Source organism: Marmota monax, unplaced genomic scaffold (genome assembly GCF_021218885.2).
Source record: "Marmota monax isolate L192 unplaced genomic scaffold, Marmota_monax_Labrador192_F-V1.1 WCK01_AAM20220418_F8-fsc00120, whole genome shotgun sequence".
NCBI classification, from domain to species: domain Eukaryota; kingdom Metazoa; phylum Chordata; class Mammalia; order Rodentia; family Sciuridae; genus Marmota; species Marmota monax.
In genome coordinates, this window is record NW_026694424.1 from 1,575,046 (window position 1) to 1,601,340 (window position 26,295).

Sequence of the window (26,295 nt, forward strand, 5' to 3'; positions counted from 1 at the left end):
AAGATCCTGGAATAACATATTTCAAACACTGAAAGAAAATGGGTTCCAACCAAAAATTGTGTTTCCAGCGAAATTAAGCTTCAGGATGGAAGATGAAATTAAAACCTTCCACGATAAACAAAAGTTAAAAGAATTTGTAGCTAGAAAACCATCTCTTCAAAACATCCTCGCCAAAGCATTACAGGAAGAGGAAATGGAAAATAACAATGAAAACCAACAGTGGGAGGTAGGACAGTAAAAGGGGAAAAATAATCAAAGAGGAAAACAAACCATGTTTAGTAACATAAATAAACAAATATGGCTGGAAGAACAACCCATATCTCAATAATAACCCTAAATGTTAATGGCTTAAACTCACCAATTAAGAGACACAGGCTAGTAGAATGGATCACAAAACAAGACCCAACAATATGCTGCCTACAGGAGACGCATTTGATAGGAAAAGACATACATAGGCTGAAGGTGAAAGGTTGGGAAAAATCATATCACTCATATGGACTTCGGAAACAAGCAGGAGTGTCCATACTCATATCAAATAAAATAGATTTCAAGCCAAAGTTAATCAAAAGGGATAAAGAGGGACACTACATACTTCTTAAGGGAACCATACACCAACAAGACATAACAATCATAAATATATATGCCCCAAACAATGGTGCAGCTATGTTCATCAAACAAACTCTTCTCAAATTCAAGAGTCTAATAGACCACCATACAATAATCATGGGAGACTTCTACACACCTCTCTCGCCAGTGGACAGATCTTCCAAACAAAAGTTGAATAAGGAAACTATAGAACTCAATAACACAATTAATAACCTAGACTTAATTGACATATATAGAATATACCACCCAACATCAAGCAGTTACACTTTTTTCTCAGCAGCACATGGATCCTTCTCAAAAATAGATCATATATTATGTCACAGGGCAACTCTTAGACAATATAAAGGAGTAAAGATAATACCATGCATCCTATCTGATCATAATTGAATGAAACTGAAAATCAACGATAAAAGAAGGAAGGAAAAAGCATACATCAGTTGGAGAGTGAACAATAGGTTACTGAATGATCAATGGGTTATAGAAGACATCAAGGAGGAAATTAAAAAATTCTTAGAGATTAATGAAAACACAGACACAACATATCGGAATCTATGGGACACATTGAAAGCAGTTCTAAGAGGAAAATTCATTGCTTGGAGTTCATTCCTTAAAAAAAGAAAAAAACAACAAATAAATGATCTCATACTTCATCTCAAAATCCTAGAAAAAGAAGAGCAAAACAACAGCAAAAAAAGTAGAAGGCAAGAAATAATTAAAATCAGAGCTGAAATTAATGAAATCGAAACAAAAGAAACAATTGAAAAAATTGACAAAACTAAAAGTTGGTTCTTTGAAAAAATAAACAAAATCGACAGACCCTTAGCCATGCTAGCGAAGAGAAGAAGAGAGAGAACTAAAATTACTAGCATACGGGATGAAAAAGGCAATATCACAACAGACACTTCAGAAATACAGAAGATAATCAAAAATTATTTTGAATCCTTATACTCCAATAAATTAGAAGATAGTGAAGGCATTGATAAATTTCTTAAGTCATATGATCTGCCCAGATTGAGTCAGGAGGATATAGACAACCTAAACAGACCAATATCAATTGAGGAAACAGAAGAAACCATCAAAAGAATACCAACTAAGAAAAGCCCAGGACCGGATGGGTATACAGCAGAGTTTTACAAAACCTTTAAAGAGGAACTAATACCAATACTTTTCAAGCTACTTCAGGAAATAGAAAAGGAGGGAGAACTTCCAAATTCATTCTACGAGGCCAACATCACCCTGATACCTAAACCAGACAAAGACACTTCAAAGAAAGAAAACTACAGACCAATATCTCTAATGAACCTAGATGCAAAAATCCTCAATAAAATTCTGGCAAATCGGATACAAAAACATATCAAAAAAATTGTGCACCATGATCAAGTAGGATTCATCCCTGGGATGCAAGGCTGGTTCAATATACGGAAATCAATAAATGTTATTCACCACATCAATAGACTTAAAAATAAGAACCATATGATCATCTCGATAGATGCGGAAAAAGCATTCGACAAAGTACAGCATCCCTTTATGTTCAAAACTCTAGAAAAGCTAGGGATAACAGGAACATACCTTAATACTGTAAAAGCAATCTATGCTAAGCCTCAGGCTAGCATCATTCTGAATGGAGAAAAACTGAAGGCATTCCCTCTAAAATCTGGAACAAGACAGGGATGCCCTCTCTCACCACTTCTGTTCAACATAGTTCTCGAAACACTGGCCAGAGCAATTAGACAGACGAAAGAAATTAAAGGCATCAAAATAGGAAAAGAAGAACTTAAATTATCACTATTTGCAGATGACATGATTCTATACCTAGCAGACCCAAAAGGGTCTCCAAAGAAACTATTAGAGCTAATAAATGAATTCAGCAAAGTGGCAGGATATAAAATCAACACGCATAAATCAAAGGCATTCCTGTATATCAGCAACAAATCCTCTGAAATGGAAATGAGGACAACCACTCAAAAAAAAAAAATACTTGGGAATCAACCTAACAAAAGAGGTGAAAGACTTATACAATGAAAACTACAGAACCCTAAAGAGAGACATAGAAGAAGATCTTAGAAGATGGAAAAATATACCCTGTTCATGGATAGGCAGAACTAACATCATCAAAATGGCGATAGTACCAAAAGTTCTCTATAGGTTTAATGCAATGCCAATCAAAATCCCAACGGCATTTCTTGTAGAAATAGAGAAAGCAATCGTGAAATTCATATGGAAAAATAAAAGACCCAGAATAGCAAAAACAATGCTAAGCAGGAAGTGTGAATCAGGCGGTATAGCGATACCAGACTTCAAACTATACTACAGAGCAATAGTAACAAAAACAGCATGGTACTGGTACCAAAACAGGCGGGTGGACCAATGGTACAGAATAGAGGACACAGAAACCAATCCACAAAACTACAACTACCTTATATTTGATAAAGGGGCTAAAAGCATGCAATGGAGGAAGGATAGCATCTTCAACAAATGGTGCTGGGAAAACTGGAAATCCATATGCAACAAAATGAAACTGAATCCCTTTCTCTCGCCATGCACAAAAGTTAATTCAAAATGGATCAAGGAGCTTGATATCAAATCAGAGACACGACGTCTGATAGAAGAAAAAGTTGGCTACGATCTACAGTCGGTGGGGTCGGGCTCCAAATTCCTCAATAGGACACCCATAGCACAAAAGTTAATAACTAGAATCAACAAATGGGACTTACTCAAACTAAAAAGTTTTTTCTCAGTAAAAGAAACAATAAGAGAGGTAAATAGAGAGCCTACATCCTGGGAACAAATCTTTACTCCTCACACTTCAGATAGAGCCCTAATATCCAGAGTATACAAAGAACTCAAAAAATTAGACAATAAGAGAACAAACAACCCAATCAACAAATGGGCCAAGGACCTGAACAGACACTTCTCAGAGGAGGACATACAATCAATCAACAAGTACATGAAAAAATGCTCACCATCTCTAGCTGTCAGAGAAATGCAAATCAAAACCACCCTAAGATACCATCTCACTCCAGTAAGATTGGCAGCCATTATGAAGTCAAACAACAACAAGTGCTGGTGAGGTTGTGGGGAAAAGGGTACACTTGGACATTGCTGGTGGGACTGCAAATTGGTGCAGCCAATTTGGAAAGCAGTATGGAGATTTCTTGGAAAGCTGGGAATGGAGCCACCATTTGACCCAGCTATTCCCCTTCTAGGTCTATTCCCTAAAGACCTAAAAAGAGCATGCTACAGGGACACTGCTACATCGATGTTCATAGCAGCACAATTCACAATAGCAAGACTGTGGAACCAACCTAGATGCCCTTCAATAGATGAATGGATTAAAAAAATGTGGCATTTATACACAATGGAGTATTACTCTGCATTAAAAAATGACAAAATCATAGAATTTACAGGGAAATGGATGGCATTAGAGCAGATTATGCTAAGTGAAGCTAGCCAATCCCTAAAAAACAAATGCCAAATGTCTTCTTTGATATAAGGAGAGTAACTAAGAACAGAGTAGGGTCGAAGAGCATGAGAAGAAGATTAACATTAAACAGGGATGAGAGGTGGGAGGGAAAGGGAGAGAGAAGGGAAATTGCATGGAAATGGAAGGAGACCCTCAGAGTTATACAAAAGTACATACAAGAGGAAGTGAGGGGAAAGAGAAAAATAATACAAGGGGGACAAATGAATGTCAGTAGAGGGGGCAGAGAGAGAAGAGGGGAGGGGAGGGGAGGGGAGGGGGGATAGTAGAGGATGGGAAAGGCAGCAGAACACAACAGACACTAGTATGGCAATATGTAAATCAATGGATGTGTAACTGATGTGATTCTGCAAGCTCTATATGGGGTAAAAATGGGAGCTCATAACCCACTTGAATCAAAGTGTGAAATATGATATATCAAGAACTATGTAATGTTTTGAACAACCAACAATAAAAAATTAAAAAAAATAGATAAAATCTGAATTATTTCTTTACTTAGCAGCAGAATAATCAATATCCAAACTGTGTTAGTGAAGGAAATGACTTCACTATCCTCTTTCCTTTTACCCAACCTTACATATTTTCCATTATTGAAAATGTGCAGTCCTCCTCTTGACGCCCCTCTCCCTCACAGCCCCTTCCTCCCTGTTGAGGAGCAGGGTTATTGCACTCTCGGGTTCTTGATCTCTTATAAGTGGGATTGCACATGCTCCAGGAAGACCAGCAGCCCCAATTTCCATCCACTGCACCTGGAAGAAAGGAAAGCACCCCTGTAATCATGGTGCATCTGAGAGAATTTGCGCCTTGAAGAAAGGCCAGTCTGACCAGCTTTGTGGAATATTACAGGATCCTAATAAGGATTAAAAGAAATAGTTGCTGACAGGGATCTGATACAAGGCCTGATTTTCTCTTCCTGTTCCCATAGGTCTTAATAAAATGGCAGAAATTATGGATCATTTTCACTATAAATGTTATGGTTCGATATGGTATCCCCCAAAAGCTCAGGTGTGAGACAATGTAAGAAGGTTTGGAAGAGAAATGACTGAATATATAGCCTTAGCCTAACAGGTGAGTTAATTCCTGACGGGATTAACTGAAGTGGCAGGGTGTGGCTGGAGGAGATGGGAATTGCTGACTGGCTTTGGAGTATATATTTGTATCTGATGGGCAGACTCTCACTCTCTGCTTCTTGATCACCATGATACGAACTGCTTCCTTCTGCCACACACTCCACCATGATGTTCAGCCTCATCTTGAGCCCTCAGAAAATGGAGGCCTTCTATGGACTAAGACCTCTGAAACCATGAGTCCTCAAATAAATTATTCCCCCTCTATAGTTATTTTGGTCAGATCCTTCAGCCACAGCAGCAAAAAATCTGATGAGTAAATATATATATATATACACACACACACACACACACACACACGTGTATATGTATAAACATGAACATTTTCTGAATAGAATATATATCAAATTATTTTTCAAAGGCAGTAGGATATGTTCTTAATCCCATGCATTATTCTCTTTCTAAGGAGAATTCGGGGTAATTTTGAACATTACTTAGCTCTGCATGAAAACTTTGGTTGTGACTTAATCTATCCCATATTGCAATGTCATCCTCTTATATTATGATTCATTAGAGGTTTATGATAATACTATCATATTTTATTTTATAATTTTTACTTTTTATTTATTTAATGTTACAGGTATTATGTTATATATTATAAAACACAAATAAATAAATACATTTTAATGCTTGGATACATACTAGGATTATCCTCATTTGATGGATGAACAGATTATGTCATGGAGATTTTCCAGCATCACATAACTGGTAGGTTGTAGCTGAGACTAATATGAAGTCATTTGACTTTAGAGTCTTAATTTTTTGAAGGCTTATTTTCTTTATGCATTTATAAAAGGTGGAATTTGCTAGAAATATTGTCTTAATTGGCCAACCTAGAATATCTTTTAGAGGGGAAAAGGTGCCTACCCCACAATCAATTACTGATACTTACTAGATTTATAATCTGGAGACCGTATCTCACAGTTCTTGCCATAGGTGCCACTCCGACACACACACAGACATTCGGTCCCTGAGAGCACGGGACGGCCATTATTAGGGCATGGAGCACACTGGCAAGGGTCAAACTTGGCTGTGTATTCTTGAAAAGCTTTCCTGAGGTTGTTCCGTTTAGTCACTGCACAGGGAATGTTTCTTACTAAGTCCATGATGGGAGCAAGCTAGGAAGAGCCAAGAGAGAGGAGATCTAGTCACATGCCGTCTGACAATACACTGCCATCACTGTCCAGTTCTCATGGAATGAGAGGCAAGGTCTGAGAAAATCCTGACTTCAAAGGTATTATTGTAAAATCTACAAGAGCTGCCCATTAAGCCAGTAGAGAAAGGCCCTCTACCTGAGGGCAGGTGTGAACTACCTGAAACTCATCTTCTCTGCACTTCTATTGTGGAGGAAGCCATATGTGATACATTGCTTACTTGGACTTGCATCATGTTATTCATTAAGGATCAAAGTACTGAGATGGTTGACCAAGGGCTATGTAGCACACAAATGCTCTGCTGAAACCTCATCAAGTTTGATTCATGCAAAAAAATCTAGAGAGGCTGCTGAAGACTGCTTTTCTTGTTCTCTGTATTGGTAAGGACAGTACTGGCTTTTGGTGGAGCCAGAAGAGAAAATGTGGAATAGGAGAAAATGAAGAGAGGAACTTGCCAGTGGGATGGATAGAAAAATTACAGTAACAAATAAGGAAGCTAACAACAATAAAAGAAAGGCAGTGCTTATTTTAATTTTATTAGCATTTTAAAATCCCAAAGAAATGGCCATTTAAGTTACTGTATGACTAAAAAGTGCCCAGATGGGTAGCCGTGCCTCATTTTTCCACCATAACTTTTGGAGCTCAATATGTTTTCATGCTGCATGTAAATGGCTCCATTTTCATAATAATTGAGTTCCTTTATCTTCATTTAAATGAAGTAAGCATAATAGCCTCTTTGAAGGCCTTTTAAAATGTGGTTGTTAAAAGCAAAACTGATTCTAAATGGAATATGACTGGTATGTGGGCAAAGTACTCCATAAATAACAAAAATCAACTTTTAATGTAATTACAGCAAATACAAAACTGGTAAATTGAATCAATGGTGATAGAAACAGGAAGTCAAATGGATCTAAAATCCCATTTATCCCACATCATTATAAATAAAGATTTATAAGAACTCATCAAATGAAGAGTTGCCAGAAAGATATAGAAACTAAATTTATTGTATGCATGGGTGAGATGAAGAGTACTACTCATGGTGAGTTTGAACAGTTTTATTCACAAAATTTCCTTTTCCAGTGTTTCATAGATGCTAGGAATTCTAAATACTGTACCAGAATGCTTGTTTGAATAGCAAAAGCACTAGATGTGCATTTTTTAAAAAAGCATATTGTGCATACATATTAAAGAAATACATTTTCCTTATCATCTGAAAAGAAAATGGAAAAAGAATTGCACAATGTAAAATTTGATTACTAGAGAACTACTTTAGCTCTCTTACCTTCAATGCATTTTAATCTTACCTCAAAGTCAATCACAGCAGGATTTTCCTTCACTGATTCCAACCACTCAGAAAATACTTTCTCCTCTGGACCTGAGGTCCCTTTCTCCCAGGCCAAAGCTGCTGAATATTTGCTCCTTCCACCTTGGACCAAAGATATGGACTTTTCTGCTCCCTGCAAAAGTGAACCTACAAGGTGTTCAAGAAAATTATCCCTTTAATTGTATTGAAAATTTATTCTTTAAAGAAATGTCAATTTGCACAGGACAGAGAAGTAGATGGTATAGTCAAGCATCTCCAATAAGAAAAGCTAAGTGGAAAAACAAGAGAACAATTCTCATTCCCACAGAGACTTCAATAGAGACATGATAATAACAGTGCCAACACTACCACTTACTTATTGAGCATATGGTATCTGCCGGGGACTTCCTACACATTGTGGTATATAATTCTCACAACAACCCTGAGCAGTAGACATTAGTAGCTATTAGTTTAAATGTATATATTGAAACTGAAAATATTTTGTCCTGGAACACATGTTCAGGGAGAGGCATTACTGGCATGCAAATACAACAAGAGTTCTTGAGTACTTTTCCCTTTATGGTTTGATGCCAACCCTCCAGCTTTTGATTTACAGACATGGGCCCCTAAAATAACATAACCACATAGCTCTGGTATTTGATCAATTGCCTTCCACATTGGAAACTTTCAATTGCAGATAAAAAAAATGATAGAATGCCTTTAAACTTAAACTTTAAACTTAAAAGCATTATATGTAAAAGGAAAAAAAAATAAAAAATACTGGAAAAGGAAATTTTGTGAATAAAACTGTTCAAACTCACCATGAGTAGTGAGTTTGAAACAGTGTTGACACTGTTTCTTTAGAGGAACTACACCACACAGATTTTTAATACAAATTTCAAATTAATTCCCATTAACTAATGACAATTTTAACAATATGGGTAGGATCTGAGTAGTAGGCAATTATAGTGAGAACAAATATCAAATGAAAACTTCTTGTGTTCATGTCAAAATTTCAAGGAGTTATATGAAATAGGGCTTTCTTGTTAATAGGAAGACTTAGTCTAAGCATAAGTAGCCACCACTATGGGGAAAACAACAAAAAATTCTGTTTATTTCATCTAAACTGTCTTCTGTAACTTTTTTATACATTTGCATATTTTTGGCATTCTATATTTTTAGAATAATAAATTTATACAACTTGTTAGTATATATCTATACATGTATTAGGTATATTATTTCAAAATAACTTTCTACAATATTTTGGATTTGAAAAATTTGGAGTCCAATTGCTTAAGTGAAACAATTCAGAGCTAGAAATGGACAAATCTGTGTTGCCGTGTATGCTTTTTCCTTAATATGCTATTGATTTGGGGTAAATGGCATTAACAAGAAGTTGTTGAGAAGTTGCCATATGCCAGAAGACTGAGAGAAATGTAAAATATTGACCCTCCATGAGGAGACAGCATAGGTACAGAAATATACTAGCAAAACTATAAAAAAAAATTTAAATGAAGGATGAGGAAGGAGGGAAAAGAGGAAGGTAAGGACAATATGAGGCAATACTATTATTGTCATCAGACTACTAGAAAACTGGGTGGACCTAAAGGAACTGGAAGAGAAAATGTCCAGCACAGACTCATAGTTCTCCATTTATAGAGGGAGACGGGAAGGGGAGGAAGGGAGAAATGGAAAGAAAAGATATAAAACATAACAAAAGAACAATAATGCAAATAGTTTTGCCAAGTATTACTGAGTAGTGTAAGCAATTCATGATTCTGGAGTTAAGAAGGTGAAAGAATGCCATGATCTGGGCAGTTAGGGAGGGTGGCACTCTGAAAAGAGGACTGTCATGACCATGGGGCATAGGTAAGACTTGCTATGAAGATGGTGGGCTTCAAAGCCTGGGACACCACAGGCACATGCCCAAATCTGGTCGATGTGCTATATTCTGAAGAGAAGGCAGATGGGCATCAGTCTGAGTTAAATTTGAAGAGGAAAAATGGCAGAATTAAGAAGATATGAATGGAAAATGAAGAAAACTGGGTTTATTCTCTAGGCTTCAAAACCACTACATTCTCTAGAATCAATAAAAGGTTTTGTGATGGGGAAGGGAGAGGATTCAGGTACATTAGCAGTACTGTGCCAACTGGGTAGCGGTGGGAGATTGACACACCAGTTTGAAAACTATTATGTCTGTCCCTAATTTTGCAGTGTCCTCTCATTTCAACAAGTTGAAAACCAGGCTCCATATATGGTATTTTCTCATCCCAATACCTCTCTATCAATTCAGTTTCCAAAGTAGTCCTGATTCTAATCTAGTATTGTCTCTCATATATTTAAGTAAACTTTTCTGCTGAAGTATAATTTTCACACATAAAAGCACATCACGGTAAGTATGCAACTCAATTAATTTTTTAAAAGTGAACATGCCTTCATAGTCATTGCCCACATTAACCAAGAGCACCAGCAGCACCCTCGAAGTCTCCTTAAAGGCTTCTGTCAACTGTTATTTCATTCTCAAATCCAACCCACAGCTTCAATATCCTTGTACATTAGTTTTGCCTGTTTCTGAATTTCAAATGAAAAGGTATAAAATGTGTACTTTGTTGTGATGTTATTTTTCACTTTGTCTACATTGTGTATAGCATTCATTAATTCATATCCCTGTCCATTTTATTCTTGATATAGACACTTGAGTCATATCCAGTTTTGATCAGATATTTGAGTTGTATCCAGTCATATATGTATTCAAACTAACATTCGAAAATGTTACTGTGCATATTTTTGTACATTACGTTTTTAGCATATTTGTGCATGTTTCTATTGGGAACAAACAGCAGTATAATTGCTAGATTATTAATACATACATTATATATACATATATTCATGTGTAGAAACAGACATAGCTATCAATAAATATTTTATATATATAAAATATATATATAATATGTTTATTTATAAATATATATTATATATATTTATTATTTATAAATAAATAAATATATATATATATAATATGTTTATATATATAAAATGTTTATTGATAGCTATGTCTATATATATAAAAATTACCACTTCAGTAAGCACTTCCAGTGTCCAAATAGTTTCATCAATTTAAATTTCTATCAGCAGTTTGGGTGATTGGTTCTATACTCTGTCAAAATTTGTCAATTTAAATTTTTTTACCTGAAAGGGAGGGACATGAGGAAGTACCAAGGAAAAAAATCTACTAAATTATGCTATGCCTATGTACAAATATACCACTCTCTCTCTATATATATACATATATATATGTATATATATATATAAATTTAATGCACTACTTAATAATAATAATAATAGAAGGGAGATCAATAGAGTAGAGCAAGAGGTTCAGGAAGAAGGAGAGGAGAAGAGAAAGGGGAGGGACTGGTGAGTGAGACTAATAAATTTATGTTATGTGTAGGTATGAATATGCCATGCTGAATCACACTATTATAAATAATTATAATGTACCAATAAAAACATGAAAAAAATTTAAAAAATTTAAGCAAAAGCCAAAACAAAAATTAAAAATTTCACCATTTGTATGAGGTAGTATCTTATGGGATTTAAATTTATTTCAACTCCTGATATGTTCTTTTCATGTTTGCTCTTTAAATATCTTCTTTCATGACAGGCTTATTTAATATTTTTGCCTATTTCTAAATTTCTACTATTTCCCTACATAACATGTCTTTACTATATGTCACCTGGACAACTGCCAAAGGATAACTTATACGAGCTCAGTATTTAGTACAAGACAGGATTTATTCTTATCATTTTATATAGATTGTTAAGTTCTCATGAAACATAGATTAAATAAATACTATTAGTTTCATTTTATATGTCAAAAACCCAAAGCAAAGCAAAGAAGGGTCTTGATGTTGGTTACATTGTTAATCAATAGTGGAGCCAAAATTTGAATTTATATAGTCTGTCTTGTAAATTTAATAGAAATGCAATGTACTTAATCCATCACAACTAGAAATAATCTGTAAAGGAGAATTTACTTCCATACTTAGTAATTTTTACTGTTTTGCTACTGAATTCACCAGAGTGTTTGGCCCAATACTAAATCTAAATTTCTTGGTAAGGCCTTATTTTGGGGAAAGGAGGTGTGGTAACTGCATACCATATAGGCTTATTGAAAAAAGAAAATCATAGTGTTCTTCATGATTTTAAAAACTTAGAGGAGTTCTCTTTAACTATTTTTTACACTGGGAGTTTTCAAATTTAAAGATGCAACAACTCCCTTTTCACACTTCACACCTATTACCTTCCTGAAGATCCTAAGTGTTACAGTGAGAATATTTAAATAGGATTAAGTCCAAATATTTAACCAAGGCATACAGTCCTGCTTAATACAGAAAAAAACTGCTTTCCTTGATTTATTTCACAAGTTTATGCTCAAACTAAATTGAAATATTCATTTATTCACTTATGTATTCAGCCTTTGCCTCTCTGTGCTTCTGTTTCCTCATCTATAAGGTAATAACTGAAGCAGTCTCCTGGGGTCACTGAGAGGATGAAAAGTTCACACACACAAAGCAATTAGAGTGGTGCCTGGAACATAATTGGAACTTACTAAATGTTGATCATTTGTGCATCATTTCTTTCAATTTTTCATGTTTATAGAAATACATTGATTAATGGGAGATGAGATTGATCAAATCATGCTATGTGCACATATAAATTTGGCATAACGAATCCCACTATTCTGTATCCAACAATAAAAATAAATACATTGATTAAACATTTATAATGTGTTAGGCATGGTGGACATAAAGACTATATCACTGTCCTAAATTTGTTCACATCTTAATGAAGGAAATAGGAAGTAAAGAGTGCAATGAGTGCTATGATACTGTGAATAGGGGTTGCAGTGAGATTAAAAAGAAGTGTAGCTACTTTAATCATGAATAACAACAGGTGGTAAACAGAATGGCTCCTTGGACTGCCTGATAAGTTAATAATTTATAGACTTGTTTGTTTTGAAATAAATATTGCATTTTGAGCATATTAAATATTTAAGCAATTCAGAAAAATAAAATCCTCATTCCCCTTGTTTAATGTTAGTTTTATATATTAAATGATTCAGTCTTCCTTGACTCATGTTTGCCCACTGTTTCTTCACTCCTACATTCTTTTTTTATTTATTGGATTAAAGTCTTGGTATTAACTTTTGTCTGTTTCCTTAATTTTTTGGTCTTCAGCAATTTATTTATTTATTTTTTGTTCTTTTTTGTTACACATGACAGTAGAGTATAATTTGACATATTTATACTAACATGAAGTACATCTTATTCTAATTAGGATCCCAGTCTTATTGTCAATAAGCTTTCTATGTTTTTTTAAGCTCTATCTCTGCCATTCCTCTCATAATTAAAGCCACATCGTGGGTTTTTCAACAGTACAGCCTCAAAATAGAGAAGATTGACAGAAAAAAAGAATAAAAAACCTTTCTTCTGAACTCTCAAGTATACTTTTGAATCTAGCAGAAATTATAGACCTGAAGGCCATGGTTTTCAAAGTCAAGAACCAGGCTGTTGAAAGAGAAAATAATTCTTGGAATTCTTAAAACTTTAACTTAAATACCAAGAGCCAAACCTGCTAGGATTCAAACCATATAATTTATAATACCAATCATAGAATGAAAAAATGAACAATGACATAAGAACCCCTTTCTTTCTCAAAAGGAAAAAAATAGATTTTTGAGTGGAAGGGAAAATGGAGAATGTTAGATATGGTATAATGAAAATTTAGACGTGACGAATTTCTTAGCTTAGACCTGGGATTCTATTGCACTGAGCAGTCTTGGGAGGGATGGTAATACAAGAGAAATTTGATAGCAATGCATAGTCGTTTGTATCTAAATCTTCTCTATGAGTAGAATGAGAATGGTGAGACTTGTAGAGAACATTTTATATCCCACATGGTGCCCAAGCAAATGGTCCCCTGAGTTGCTTTAAAGGCTCTCACAATTATGTGTTCAGGAAAGAGTTAGGAGTTGCCTAAATCTTAAAGAAGATGAGGAAATCTTGAGAGAGGGTTTTAGACAAAGGGGCATGATGTTGGTTGATGTGAAGAAGATTCAAAGGGTATGGCAGGACCATTAGCATTGGTGGTGGGTGCCAGTGTCTAATGATGAGGACCAAGGTAGGCAAATAACAGATCAGCTGAGGGCAGCAAAGACAAAGGGCTTTGTGCTAACAAAGGTTTCATTTTTCCTCTGATGCTAGGATACCCTTCCCCCAATGCATGTACAAATGTACACACATACACATGAACGCACATGTACACACACATAAACACACACACAGAATATCCCTGAGAAACAGCAAAGGAGAAAGGTGAGGGAATCTTATATTTGACTGAAAATCGAAAAATGAAACACTGAATAACTGTGTTACATTACATTGGCATTTTTATATATTTTTTTATTACTTAGAAGAAATGGGCATTTGAGAAAGACGTTAAGTTCCATTGTATAAAAAAATCATATCTGAACATGTGAATTATTCCAATTGTTCTTTTTCATTTTTTATTTGTGGCATGATTTTGCCATTGAGTAGTTTTCTTTTTTCAGTAAGTACTCAAGAATGTATATTACCAGAATTTTTTCCTGTTTTGATAACGTCTTCCTGTTATTTTTCCATATGAAGATACTTCTTTCCCCTGTTCAGTAATCTGTGGGATTTCTCCAATACCTTGTTGCAGAATGTTGTTATGGAGAAGTCTAGGACAACCAGGTTTTGTCATTGTTGTGTATAAAACTTGTGTTTTTCAACCCAGATACTTGTAGAATTCATTTTCTAAATCTTTGGATTTAGTAAAAAAAAATCAGTTTTTTTTTCCCTTGAAGTTGCATACGTGAACCATATGTCTTTTCAATGTTTTTATTAGTGTCTTATAGTTATACATAATATTGGGGGTTAACTCTGACATAATTATACATATAAAATTTCTTCATTTATTTTGAAGACTTTTATTTTATGGTACTTGTGATTGAATCCAAGGTACTCTACTGTAGAGCTATAGTCCTTTTCTTTATTTTTGTTTTGAAACAGGATCTTGTTAAGTTGCTGAAGCTGGCACTGAACTTTCGATCCTCCCGCTTCAGCCTCCCAAGTAGGTGGGATTATAGGTGTGTGTCACCCAGGATAGATTCTTACAAAATGCTGCTATTATTGTTGTGTGCATGTTTTAATATTTTCATTATTTTTTAAATTAAAATTTTTATTGGTGCATTATAATTACACATATTAGTAGGATTTGTTACATATTTGTACATGAACTTACATGGTTTGTCATTCTATTTTCATTAGATTTTCTTTAATAATAACTGATTTTTTTCTGTACTTATTGTGATTTCTTTAGATAATTCTTACATGTGTTTAACTTTATTAATTTTATATTCAGACTACTATGTTTTGTCCATTCAGTGTCTAATTTATTTATAATGATAATGGTAATGCTGCTCAATGTTTTTACCCTGACTTTGAAGTCTTCCTTTTCCTTTAATTTGCACATTTAAATTTTTATCTTTGAGCTTTTGACTTATCGAATTCATGTTCTTATTAAAATATTCTATTTCATGATAAGCTAGTAAAGAATCTGTATCCATTCTTTGATTTATATTACTAAATTACTTGTCTGTTTTGTATGTTGTTTCGTTTTGCCTTCATTTTCTTTCCTTTTTTGTTTGCTAGAATGCAAATGTAATTGTTAATACAGTTCTTCTCATTTTACTTATATTCAAGCCGAATTTCTATGCATTTAGAATAATATATTTATTATTTTGGTGATGAATATTACATTTTTATTTTTCTCTCATATTCCTTATGAGAGTGTAAGTTTCAAATCTGGGAGTTTCTGTGATCCTGTTTCCTTTCCTTTGTTCTGAACAAATGAGTGGCAGTCAGGCAAAGTAAGAGAATAAAAAAATTGTGCACAGAGTAAAGAGTTATTTATAGAGGCAAGGCATAGCCGAGAGCATGATGTGTTTAGGAGATGATATAAAGTTGAGCTATGCAGAGAGATGTGAGGGCTTATCCTTGAGGCTATATGGGACCATGACATATTTAAAGCATAAGGATTTCATGAATAAGAATTGTCTTGGAGAAAATCCCTCTCACAAAAATGTGTAGAATAGACTGCAAGAAGGGAATACTCAGAACAAGGAGACCAGTTTTAGAGACTTTTGTGATAGTCCAGATTGGATATAATGAATGGAGTTATGTACATGGAATTAAAGAGAAGAGAACACTTTGAGAGGTATTCAGGAGATAGAATCGATTGTACATGGTTACTTATTAAATATGGGGGTTAGAAAGAAGGAAAAAAATCAAAGGTGATTCCCAGATTCCTGGCTTGGTTGACCTGGTGGATGGCACCGCCATGCATCAAGCCTGGGAATGTTGAAGGAGAGGGAAAAAGAGGTAGGCACAGTTTGCTGGTTCCTATGCTAGTCGTACTGTTAAGCCTTCACAATAATCCCTATAGGCTGTGAAACTAAGGCAACACTATATAGTGATGAGAACAGCTTCAGAAGGGAAAGAACATACTGATGTTCAGGTAGATTTGCTTGGTGAACAGCTGGTGTCTGGAGCTCAGAAGGGAAAGCTGGGTTGGGGATTAGGATGTAAGAGGGCAGTAGCTAGAACACTGGGAAAGAGGAAGATCATTCTGCAAAACCTGACTAGTGTCTTTTTTCTTTGAAAGGTTGGCCTGGATTTTCTTTCTCTTCCTCTTCATTTGCCAAAGTCAACTTCTGCCTTCAATGCACGGCCCCCAAATAGTTCTTGTCACAAGACCTGATATATTTTAATCTCAGGATTTCCATCTGCCCATCTTCTTCAGCCCAATGTACTTTCATAGCCTTTAAAAAATACCTCTTCTAAACATTTATCAGTCTATTTTTAATGGTCATTTATATATATCCTTACTCTGTAAGTTTCTTAATAAGAATGTCCAGATCTTACTCTTTCGCCTTACAAAGCTTCATACTGAATTCTACCCATGGGGATACTTAGAAATTGTTCATTAAATTAAACAGCTTTAGCCAGGCGCAATCCCAGCAGCTCAGGAGGCTGAGGCAAGAGAATTGTGAGTTAAAAACCAGTCTCAGCAACTTAGGCCCTTAGCAACTCAGTGAGACCCTGTCTCTAAATAAAATACAAAATAGGGCTGGGATGTGACTCAGTGGTCAAGTGCCACTTAAGTTCAATCTCCAGTAGCCTCTCCACCCAAATTTAACAGCTTAAGAATTAGATAAAGAAAACTTTAGCCACTACTTGAAAATATTTTAAGTAGTGCTAATGTTATTTTATTTGCACCTTTCCCCTGACACACACAGGGCTGTGAGGCAGGTGAATGAAATGTTAAATGTTAAAGATAGCACAGTCATATGCAATATGGTACTTACACTGGACACACTGGACAAGTGGCTAAGAAAGGACCATTACCTTCATATTTTTCTGACAGCTTGTTAGTAGTACATTTCTTCTCTACTTTTGTTTTCTTAACAAAAAGAATACGCTTCTTCTTTTCAATATGGATACAGTTTCGGATTTCTTCCTCTGTTAACCCTAGAAAATGGAATACAAACAAAACCCGCTTAGACTGTGCCATTGAGGATTCAGAAGAGGAATATGAAACTCTGGTCCCTTTTGGAGCGAGACACTCTAAGCCTCTGTCCTTAATTCCAGTAGACAGTGTTATATACTGATTCAGACTTGCATAGGACCAGAGATGATCCTGAACAGAAAGCATGTCTTTGAGTTCCTGCATCTCCTGCTGCAGCACTGACCCTAGGAAGCATCTATGAGAACACTGTAGCCCACCCCATAGGGTTGTGTTAGCTTCTCCCTGTTTCTATTCACTGTTGCCCAGGACCTTAAAGCCTATCTTTTCTTCTGCACATGGCCATTGAGTAGCCCTGAAAATCAAGAGATTTAGACATGCTCTGTTCTGAACCCCACTATAAGGCCTGCTTTCTGGGTCACAGCTGATTCCATGAGACCTAAGCGTATTTCACCTATACATGACCTAAAATGTAAATGCCAAACATCTCTCCTTCCCTGAACACTCATTTTCATCTTCTATGCGTCCTCTCCAGGACTCAGCTTTTCACTCTTTCCTACCTCCCAACATTTCTTATTTTAATCTCAGAAATTCTGACTCCCTGAACTCTGAACTCTTCATCTCCTCCCTGGCTCTCCTGAATTCAAGCCTGTATTCCATCCTGTTTCCCTGTGGTCTCTGCGGGAGATCGACACTGCCTTATTTCCACCCCTTTAGTTGTGGGCTCTGGGATTGACATCTCCCTCGTTTCTTAAAGTTGCTTTTACTGGATGACTTTTTACAATCTTTTAAGTCTTGTAAAATCCTTGATGCTCTAAGGCTTGGGTTATACGGTACCTTTAATTCTCATTGCTTTTGTCCTTTTCCAAACTCCCAGTCCTCATCCATTGAATATTTTGCCATCTGAATCACTCCCACGGCAATGTCTGTAGTCACTCTCAGTGACCTCAATACCACGTATGAGTAGAATACAGTGCAAGGAAACAGATTGAGTACATTTATTCACCTAGTGGTTCCTACCTATCTGGGCTAATTTGAAGGGAATCCATGATTAAGTTCCTGCATCTCCTGCTGCAACACTGACCATAGGAAGCATCCATGAGAACACTGTAGCCCACCTCATAGGGTTGTGTTAGCTTCTCCCTGTTTCTGTTCACTGTTGCCCAGGACCTTAAAGCCTGTCTTTTTCTTAAAACAGCTCTCCACTCTTCCTGACTCACTGCCAGAAATATCAAAATTAGAATCCAGCTTTTTTATTTAGTTGAAAGTTGCCTTACAAAAAACAAGTTCATGAGAGTTATCACTGTTACTATCAGATTTTAAGCACCTTAAAGCAACATATTTTTTTTTCAAATACTGATATTTAGGGTTGTAGGTTATAATAAACAGGGAAGAGCACTTTTAAAGATTGAGGCACCAGTTGGGCATGATGGGAAATGCAAACCTGAAGGCACAGATCTCTGAGAAATAAGGCTGGGTATTGTGAATTAGATCTGCTTTCTACACAGGTCTTTTCTTTTTTGACAATTTGACATATTTGAAGAGACGTGTTACTAGTTGGGAGTAAAAAATTATTAGCTTGGAGCCCCCATGTTTACCTGGCCTGTTCAATGCTAGCAAAAAAGATGACTATTTGAAGCTGGCTAAATAAATACAGTTCCCTTTTCTTGGTGGTAGCACTGTTTTATAAGTGGATCAGCAAAATCCTTGGGACATGCTAGGAATTTAGTTTCATAACACACAGTTCCTTTCTTTAGGTTTTTATTATTTATAAGTGAAAATTAAATTTTATATGTCCAGTTAATTAACTATGACACACACACAAAAACTATAAACTCAATTTTATTTCCTGAGGGCTATCTGTGAATCCCAAAGAAGCCAAAGTCTGAGTCTTTCTTATGGCATTGAAAACAGAATCATTAAGATATTAGGTCAAGTATGGCAATATGTAAATCAATGGATGTGTAATTGATGTGATTCTGCAATCTGTATATGGGCTAAAAAATGGGAGTTCATAACTCACTTGAAGCAAAGTGTGAAAGATGATATATCAAGAACTATGTAATGTTTTGAACAACCAACAATAAAAAAAAATAAAATAAAAAAAAAAAAAAAAAAAAAAAAAAAAAGATATTAGGTCTTTATCAATAAATTTCTGCACAAGCTTTTTCTTCCCCATCATATGTCCTGTCCTTGATGCCTGGCCTCTATCTATTAATTAACCAAGGAGCTTCCAATATCCAAATTTCACACTAAGTGTCCCTCTGCTGCAACACAGGGATCAGTATTTCTATCAGGTCCTCAGGTACTCTAAGTCAATAGGGTTAGTCAAAATATCATCCTAATACATAGTAGTGTGAATACTTTTTCACCTCAAATTCAGAGCAGAAGATGACTTCCCAACAAAAGTTTTAAATTACCATTTTGTATGATACTTTAATTGCTTAATGTTTTCACTGTGTTTCTGAAATTCTTTTCACCTTGCACACTGAAGAAATGTCAACTTTTATTCAAGGTTTTAACATGACTATGGGACACTGAATAATAGAGGAATAAATCAAGGAATGAAAACAAAAAGCAATTTTGTTTTATTTCATTCAAGTTTCAAGTAACTTTCTCAAAGGCAAAGAGTGTAATGCTCATTGAATATAGTATAACAGAAACTAATTCTATACTCTAGTTTCATATTATGTCTAGGTAAAGGGTGAAGAAATAGGAAGAGAGAAAAGAGAGAAGACCAGAATATATGTTGCAGAAGCAAGCAAGCCCACCCATTGTTTAATTCCATTTTATTGAACTTTGTTTCTATTTGAATGTGCTTCATTTTAACTACAATTAAAATTGCACAGCCACATTATTATTGTGACTTAGAAACATCTATGTACGTATAGGTATAATATGTCTATTTACTGAACATAAGAATATTCAGAATCTAAGAATATTGAATATAATGTTGTAAAGTATATTAAATATACACACATACATATTCTGTTCATATGCACACTATAAGTAATATATATAGTGTGAATTTATGTATAGCATGTGTCTATGCATATCTGGTGTGTACATGGGTATATAAATATGTATGAGCATTAATTTCAGTGACTCAATGCACCTCAAACTCTCTTTTTCCTTCATCATGTATGTCTAATAGTCAATCTCTATTTACAGAGAAAGAGAGGGAAGGTGAGAGTGTTTTAGCTGTAAAGTTTAGCCTATCAGTCTTAACCTATTGAAACATTAGGTGGTTGATTAGAGATCTACACAGTTCTTTAACTGACCTGATCTCTAAGCTTTTAAAGGCTTTGCTTTGAATATGTGAGTATACTCATCAAACAGGAAATTATTGTCTGGGCTCCACAGCATCTAAAAGGCGCTAGGATTTGCCCCAGACTTTTTTGCTCAGGATTAGCATTGATACTATAGCAGTGGCTGAAGACATCAAATTCATTATGTAAGCTTGGCTACAGCAGAATGAATAAAGAAATGGAACTCGAGGGGCAGACAGTATAATAGTTAAATAAAATAATATTATAATAATAATATAATAGTTAAATAAACTTAGCATGAATAGTTTGGATTTTAGTAAACATGTCAGATAAAAATTTATTAAAACCTTCTTATTAAAAATCCTTCTGAAAGATATTTTTCCCAGTATTTTTCTTAGGAAATAGATTATGAAGTACCTTAAGATTTGGAGGGACTCAGGGAAGCCATATTAAACATTAGTAGTTGCCACAGTGAGATATAAGAACAGAGGGACTAAAATTGTATTGACCCAAGGGCTAGCCTGTTACTGTACTTTAAAATAAATTTCTGGGTTTTTTTTTTGATAAAAGTTTAATGATGAATAATTTTGATTTATTTAGGGGAATTGATGAGTTCAGGTCTGGCTATCATAGTTTCCCAATTTTATTCTTTTTTTTTTTTTAAGAAAACCTTTTTTTCTTTAGTTGTCAATGGACCTTTATTTTTTTTTTAATTTTTATATGTGGTACATGACAATTGAACCTAGCGCCTCACACATGCTAGGCAAGCACTCCACCACTGAGCCACGATCCCAGGCCCCCAGTTTTGTTCTTAAGAGAAACATGATAGTCATCACAAGGACCCTTGGTCATTTCACACAGGAGCTAGAAAAAAATAATAATCCAAAGGAACTTAAACTATAATGATAATTAATATTGACAATTTCAGATAATATTTAAGAAAGAGGCGTGGTTTATGTTGTTATTTTATATGCAAGCACAAAAATGTCTGCTCCAAACCTCAAGATATGAAGTTGTAACCTTTCCTCAAATAAAATAACTTTAAATTTGGTTTCATGTTCTATCATTAGTAGTATGTACGGGCCTGTAGTAACTCAGTCCCTTTTCAGTTTCCTTATTGTTCTTCCACTTTATGCCCTTGACTTTTACTTAAAATCATTAAAAATAAATGATTGCTATTGAATTCGCTATAAATGTTGCTCTATATAATTATCTGCAATAAAAATGCTATAAGTAAATTATCTTCAGAGTGGAGTTACAAGACAACCTTTGTTTTCCTTGTGGTATTGGAAAACCTCTCCCTTTTATTTATCTTCTGCTGTGTAGCTTATGATGCTTTGAGATGTCAGAAAATTCAGAGACAAATACAATGCCCAGTCACAGAGACTAGGCATACTTATTTTTTGGTACAATTCTCTATTTTTAATTTATCTGAGTATGAACTTTTTATTGTTCTTCATATCATTCTGGAAATAAAGCAGGTCTAAATAAAGTCAAAGAAGAATTATTCAAACAGCAGAGTAGGAGAAAAAAATGGATTGCATGCCATCCTACCACTTTAAAAAGGGGAGGGGGCGGCTGAGGGAAACATACCTGAGTTCTTCAGCTCTTCACCGCTAAACTGGTAGAGGAGGTCATACACACCTCCCAGGGAGCCGGAGGAGAAGTAGTGTGTCCCAAAGTTCTCAAATATCTGGCTGTATAGAGCAGAGTTGTATTCTAAAGGCAGATGGTTAAGGGCTTTCAAAAAGACGTCAGAAAGCTGCAGATCCTCTGCTTTCATTGTGAAGTTTAAGACCTTTATCACTTTATGGATCCTAACAAAACTAGAATCCTAAATGAAATTAAAAAAAGTTAAGAAATAAAAATAAAAGGAAGATCAAAGGTAATTAAAGCTTTTAGGTGCCATTAATTTATCATTAAGCTTGTTTCCTACCACAATATGAAAACAATTTTAACTCTATTGCATATTCTCTCATACACAATTATAATTTTCATTTTATGTTCCAGTACCTTTTCCTGAGATGTTCAGAGCACTAAACAGATGAGATTATCTCAATAATGGGAACTATGTGACTGAGGCCTATGTTCTGTACCAAAAAAGAAATGATCAATCTTTCTCTCTTGATTGCCCACCATGGCTGCATCCCCACTGAGTTTTTATTTAGAATGCCTTACTAATGCAAACAATTGAAAAATGATTGTATAAAGATTCAAGTGGAGTTTGGCAACTGTGTAGCTTCATCACTAACTGGAAAAAAGCATTTAAATTTTCTAAACTTTTGTTGTCCAGTGACAAGATGAGGGCAGTGCCCCAAGGAATACTTTACACTTCCTTTCAATGATAAAATGCTGTGATTCCAAATGATTTAGGGGTGAATTTGAAACAAAATTTTTTTTTATATTCTGTATCCTCCACCCATAGGCAAAAATAGATGTGGATTTTTGTTTGTTTCATCATTTCTTTTTTTGTTAGGTTAATTAGGATTAGATGGTTGTTATAACACTTAAAATCTCATTTCTTGCCAGGTACGGTGGGGCATGCTTGTAATCCTAGGGACTCCTGACTCCTGAGGACTCCAGGAGGATTACAATTTAGAAACCAGCCTCAGCAATGTAGCAAGTTCCCAAAGCAACTTAGCCTCACCTTGTCTCAAAATAAATAAAAAGAATTAGGGATGTGGCTCAGTGGTTAAGCGCTCCTGCGTTCAATCCCCGGTAATTAATAAATAAATAAATAAATAAATAAATAAATAAAATCTCTTTTCTTTATATTGTCCTAAATGGCCATTGAGGCCTATGAGAATACTCACATATACTAGCTTATTAAAAAAAATAGATACTTTATTTGGTCTTTCAATTATAACACATTGTAATGTTTGAATAATAGTAACAGAATGAATGACCATATTTTAACAAAAGAACTATGACTGGTAATTATTAAGCAGCCATCTTTCTGTATACTATAATTATGGCACCAAATGACTGTGAAAGCAAAAGAAAGAAAATCACAAGGATCAAAAGACTCAGGGTTCATTTTCCTCTCTTTGATTTTTCCTTTCTCCTTCTTACCTTTTTGCCTTCCATTAATTTATTTTTCAGCCATCAAATACTATGGATGTAGAAGGCACAAGGTAACCAAAGATTGTGCCCTTGTGGAGCTCACATTTTAGTAAGTACCCATTAATTCTATTTTTAACTTTAACACTTGAATTTTGTGATAGAACCATAGTTTTCGACAGTTAGAGGGGCTTTTGCTTTTAGAGAGAAGTATATAATCTCCCTGGGTATCTGAAATGCCTGTTATGGGAGGTTCAATATTTCCATTTTTTAAAAAAATGGAATGATAGAAAATACAAATTAAACTTAGCACAAGCACAGGCATACTATTCTTCTCACCAATATGGGATAGCTGGAACTGGCTATTTTAGACTAAAGAATACTATTATGGCAGTTTATTAAAAACATGCATTTAATCATTTGTGAGATCTTACTGCATTTTAGTCATATCTATGTAGTTTCAATTTTGTAAATCAGAAAAGCCCTGGATCTTACAGAGCTGATTGTTATTTTTTTTTAATAGATTCTTTGCTCACCTCCCCCCGGCAAAAATGTCATTGGTTTCATCCAATAAAATAAAGCATTAAGATCAAATGAAGGGCTTGGATTAAATTTCAAGTGCATGGCATGCTGATTTCACTGCTTGAAGATGGAGAGGAGTTGCAGTAGCATTTTCATCTAGACTAAGATTTCCTTATTCTAGTCAGACCTAATTGAAGATAGCAGTCATGATTTTGGGTGACAATTTTGTAAGACAAAATTGTTGAATGACAGTAGTTTCATATGTTCTGACTTGATACTGCAAATGACCCTGCATGTTTCTGCTTGGGAGAAAATTCTTAGGGATCAAAAAATGCCTGTTTATATACAAATGAGGGTTTTACACCTGTTCTTTAGAATGTTTAAAACATTTATAAACCAACTCAGTGAACATGTCTTAATGTCAGGACTGATACCTACATCTGTGTCTCTTTTGCATCTCCATTTCCCTCCCATTTTTGGATCTACTTGTAGGTAGTTACTTTGAGTCCTGAATGCTGTATCAGAGATTTAAAAAAAGAAAAGACAAAGGACCAGACATGTGCAGCCTCAGATATTCCAAATCAGTAGATTAAAAGAAGCTCATAGAGATGTGTATTTCCACTTCCTGGTGATACTGGCACTCACTTGTCTTACTAATAAGTTTAGCTAAATTTGGAGGAAGTATATAACCATAGTCCATTTGAAACTAAAGGAACAATATGTTATTAATGGAATCTATTTTATTCTCATTTTCTACATGCCTATCACCAGGGCTGTATTCTTTCCACAGTTTGTTAAAATTAAGAATAAATAAATGAATGATTATCAAATATATTGAAATGTAATGTAATGTATAAGAACAATGGATAAAAGTCAGAATAACTGAGTTCAGTTCCCAACTCTGACATTTACTGACTGCCAAGATCACTGAAAGTCAGTTAGCTTCTTTTTGGGGGTGGTGCTTTTTCTAGGGATTGAACCCAGGGCGTGACACATGTTAAACATACATTCTACCACTGAGCTACACCCCTAGGCACACAGCGTCTTTACTGAAGTGCACTGTCTTCCACAAGTAGGTATTTAATAAGTGTTTATTGAATTAAAAATAAATACATATACTTCAACTTATTCTTCTACCAAAATGTAATATGATATCTATTCTGATTACCTCTTAGGGTTTCTTTGAAGATAAATGGAATGCTTAGGAAAATTATCTGTGAGGTGATATAAGGTCCCATTTTGATATAAGTAGATAAATGTGTCAATGATAAAGTATGAGGGACTCTATGGTAAAGGTAGCAGGAGCCATATAATGGTCCCTCCAGTTGCTGGTCTTATTGGCGCCAGTGTTAGTACCTATCCTTTTCCCTCCTCACTACCAGGTTCTAAAATTCAAAGCTCACTCTCCTAATTCATCTCTTGGGAAAAAACAAATGCTACTCAGAATGGTGGTTGTAGTGGAGAATGACACTATTTTAAAAGACCTTTGCAAATGTATGAAAATTCCTAACAGAAACCTGTTTCCTATAAAATTTAAGAGTTGCAGGATATACTTAAGAGATTTCACATGCCATAATGGAGAAAGTGAAATAGATGAAGTAAGATTAACAAAGATTTCCTTATACATTGAAAGTATTTTGTAAAAAGCTTTTGGCAAGGAAAATAGGAAAAATCTAATACGTAGACATACCCTAAATTCTAAGTGTAAAAAATAAATTCTCATAAATTTCCAGACAGTGAAAATAACAACAAAAAATCAGCTTTTCATATTATTTTCCTATACAACAATGGAAATCAGAAGACCATGGAATATCATCTACTGTCAAGAGAAGAGGACTATGATACAACCAGTATATTCTGTATCTTCATTGCTCAGGGAAAAGGCAAATAATTTTAGATATATAAGGACTTAGGAAATAAACCTCACGTGTATCCTATTTGAGGAAAACACTAAAAAAATGGCAACTGAATGAGAATAGAGATCTCAGGAAAGAGAAGATGAGAGTAAAGGAAATGGTGGCACATACATAGATACATATATTATATATTACACAAATATAAAATATAGATTATTGTTAGGCACATTGCATTATATGAGAAATCTTTATAAACGAACCAGAATTAAACACAAACTAATACACATAATATTTAAAAAAATACAAAACAA

At 34.8% G+C, this 26,295-nt stretch overlaps 1 protein-coding gene across 4 annotated transcripts in view; it reads right to left on the bottom strand.

Annotated features, from left to right (window-relative positions):
- The window catches only part of C6 (complement C6), an 83,765-nt gene that overhangs the window by 20,874 nt on the left and 36,596 nt on the right, over positions 1-26,295 (bottom strand). For all 4 annotated transcript variants that reach the window (XM_058570735.1, XM_046468289.2, XM_058570733.1 and 1 more), the window contains 5 exons: positions 22,140-22,380; positions 17,160-17,282; positions 7,673-7,839; positions 6,107-6,332; positions 4,665-4,836 (listed from right to left, as the gene is read on the bottom strand). In XM_058570735.1, coding sequence (XP_058426718.1) covers positions 4,665-4,836; positions 6,107-6,332; positions 7,673-7,839; positions 17,160-17,282; positions 22,140-22,380 — 929 coding nt within the window. The remainder of the gene's footprint in view (positions 1-4,664; positions 4,837-6,106; positions 6,333-7,672; positions 7,840-17,159; positions 17,283-22,139; positions 22,381-26,295) is intronic.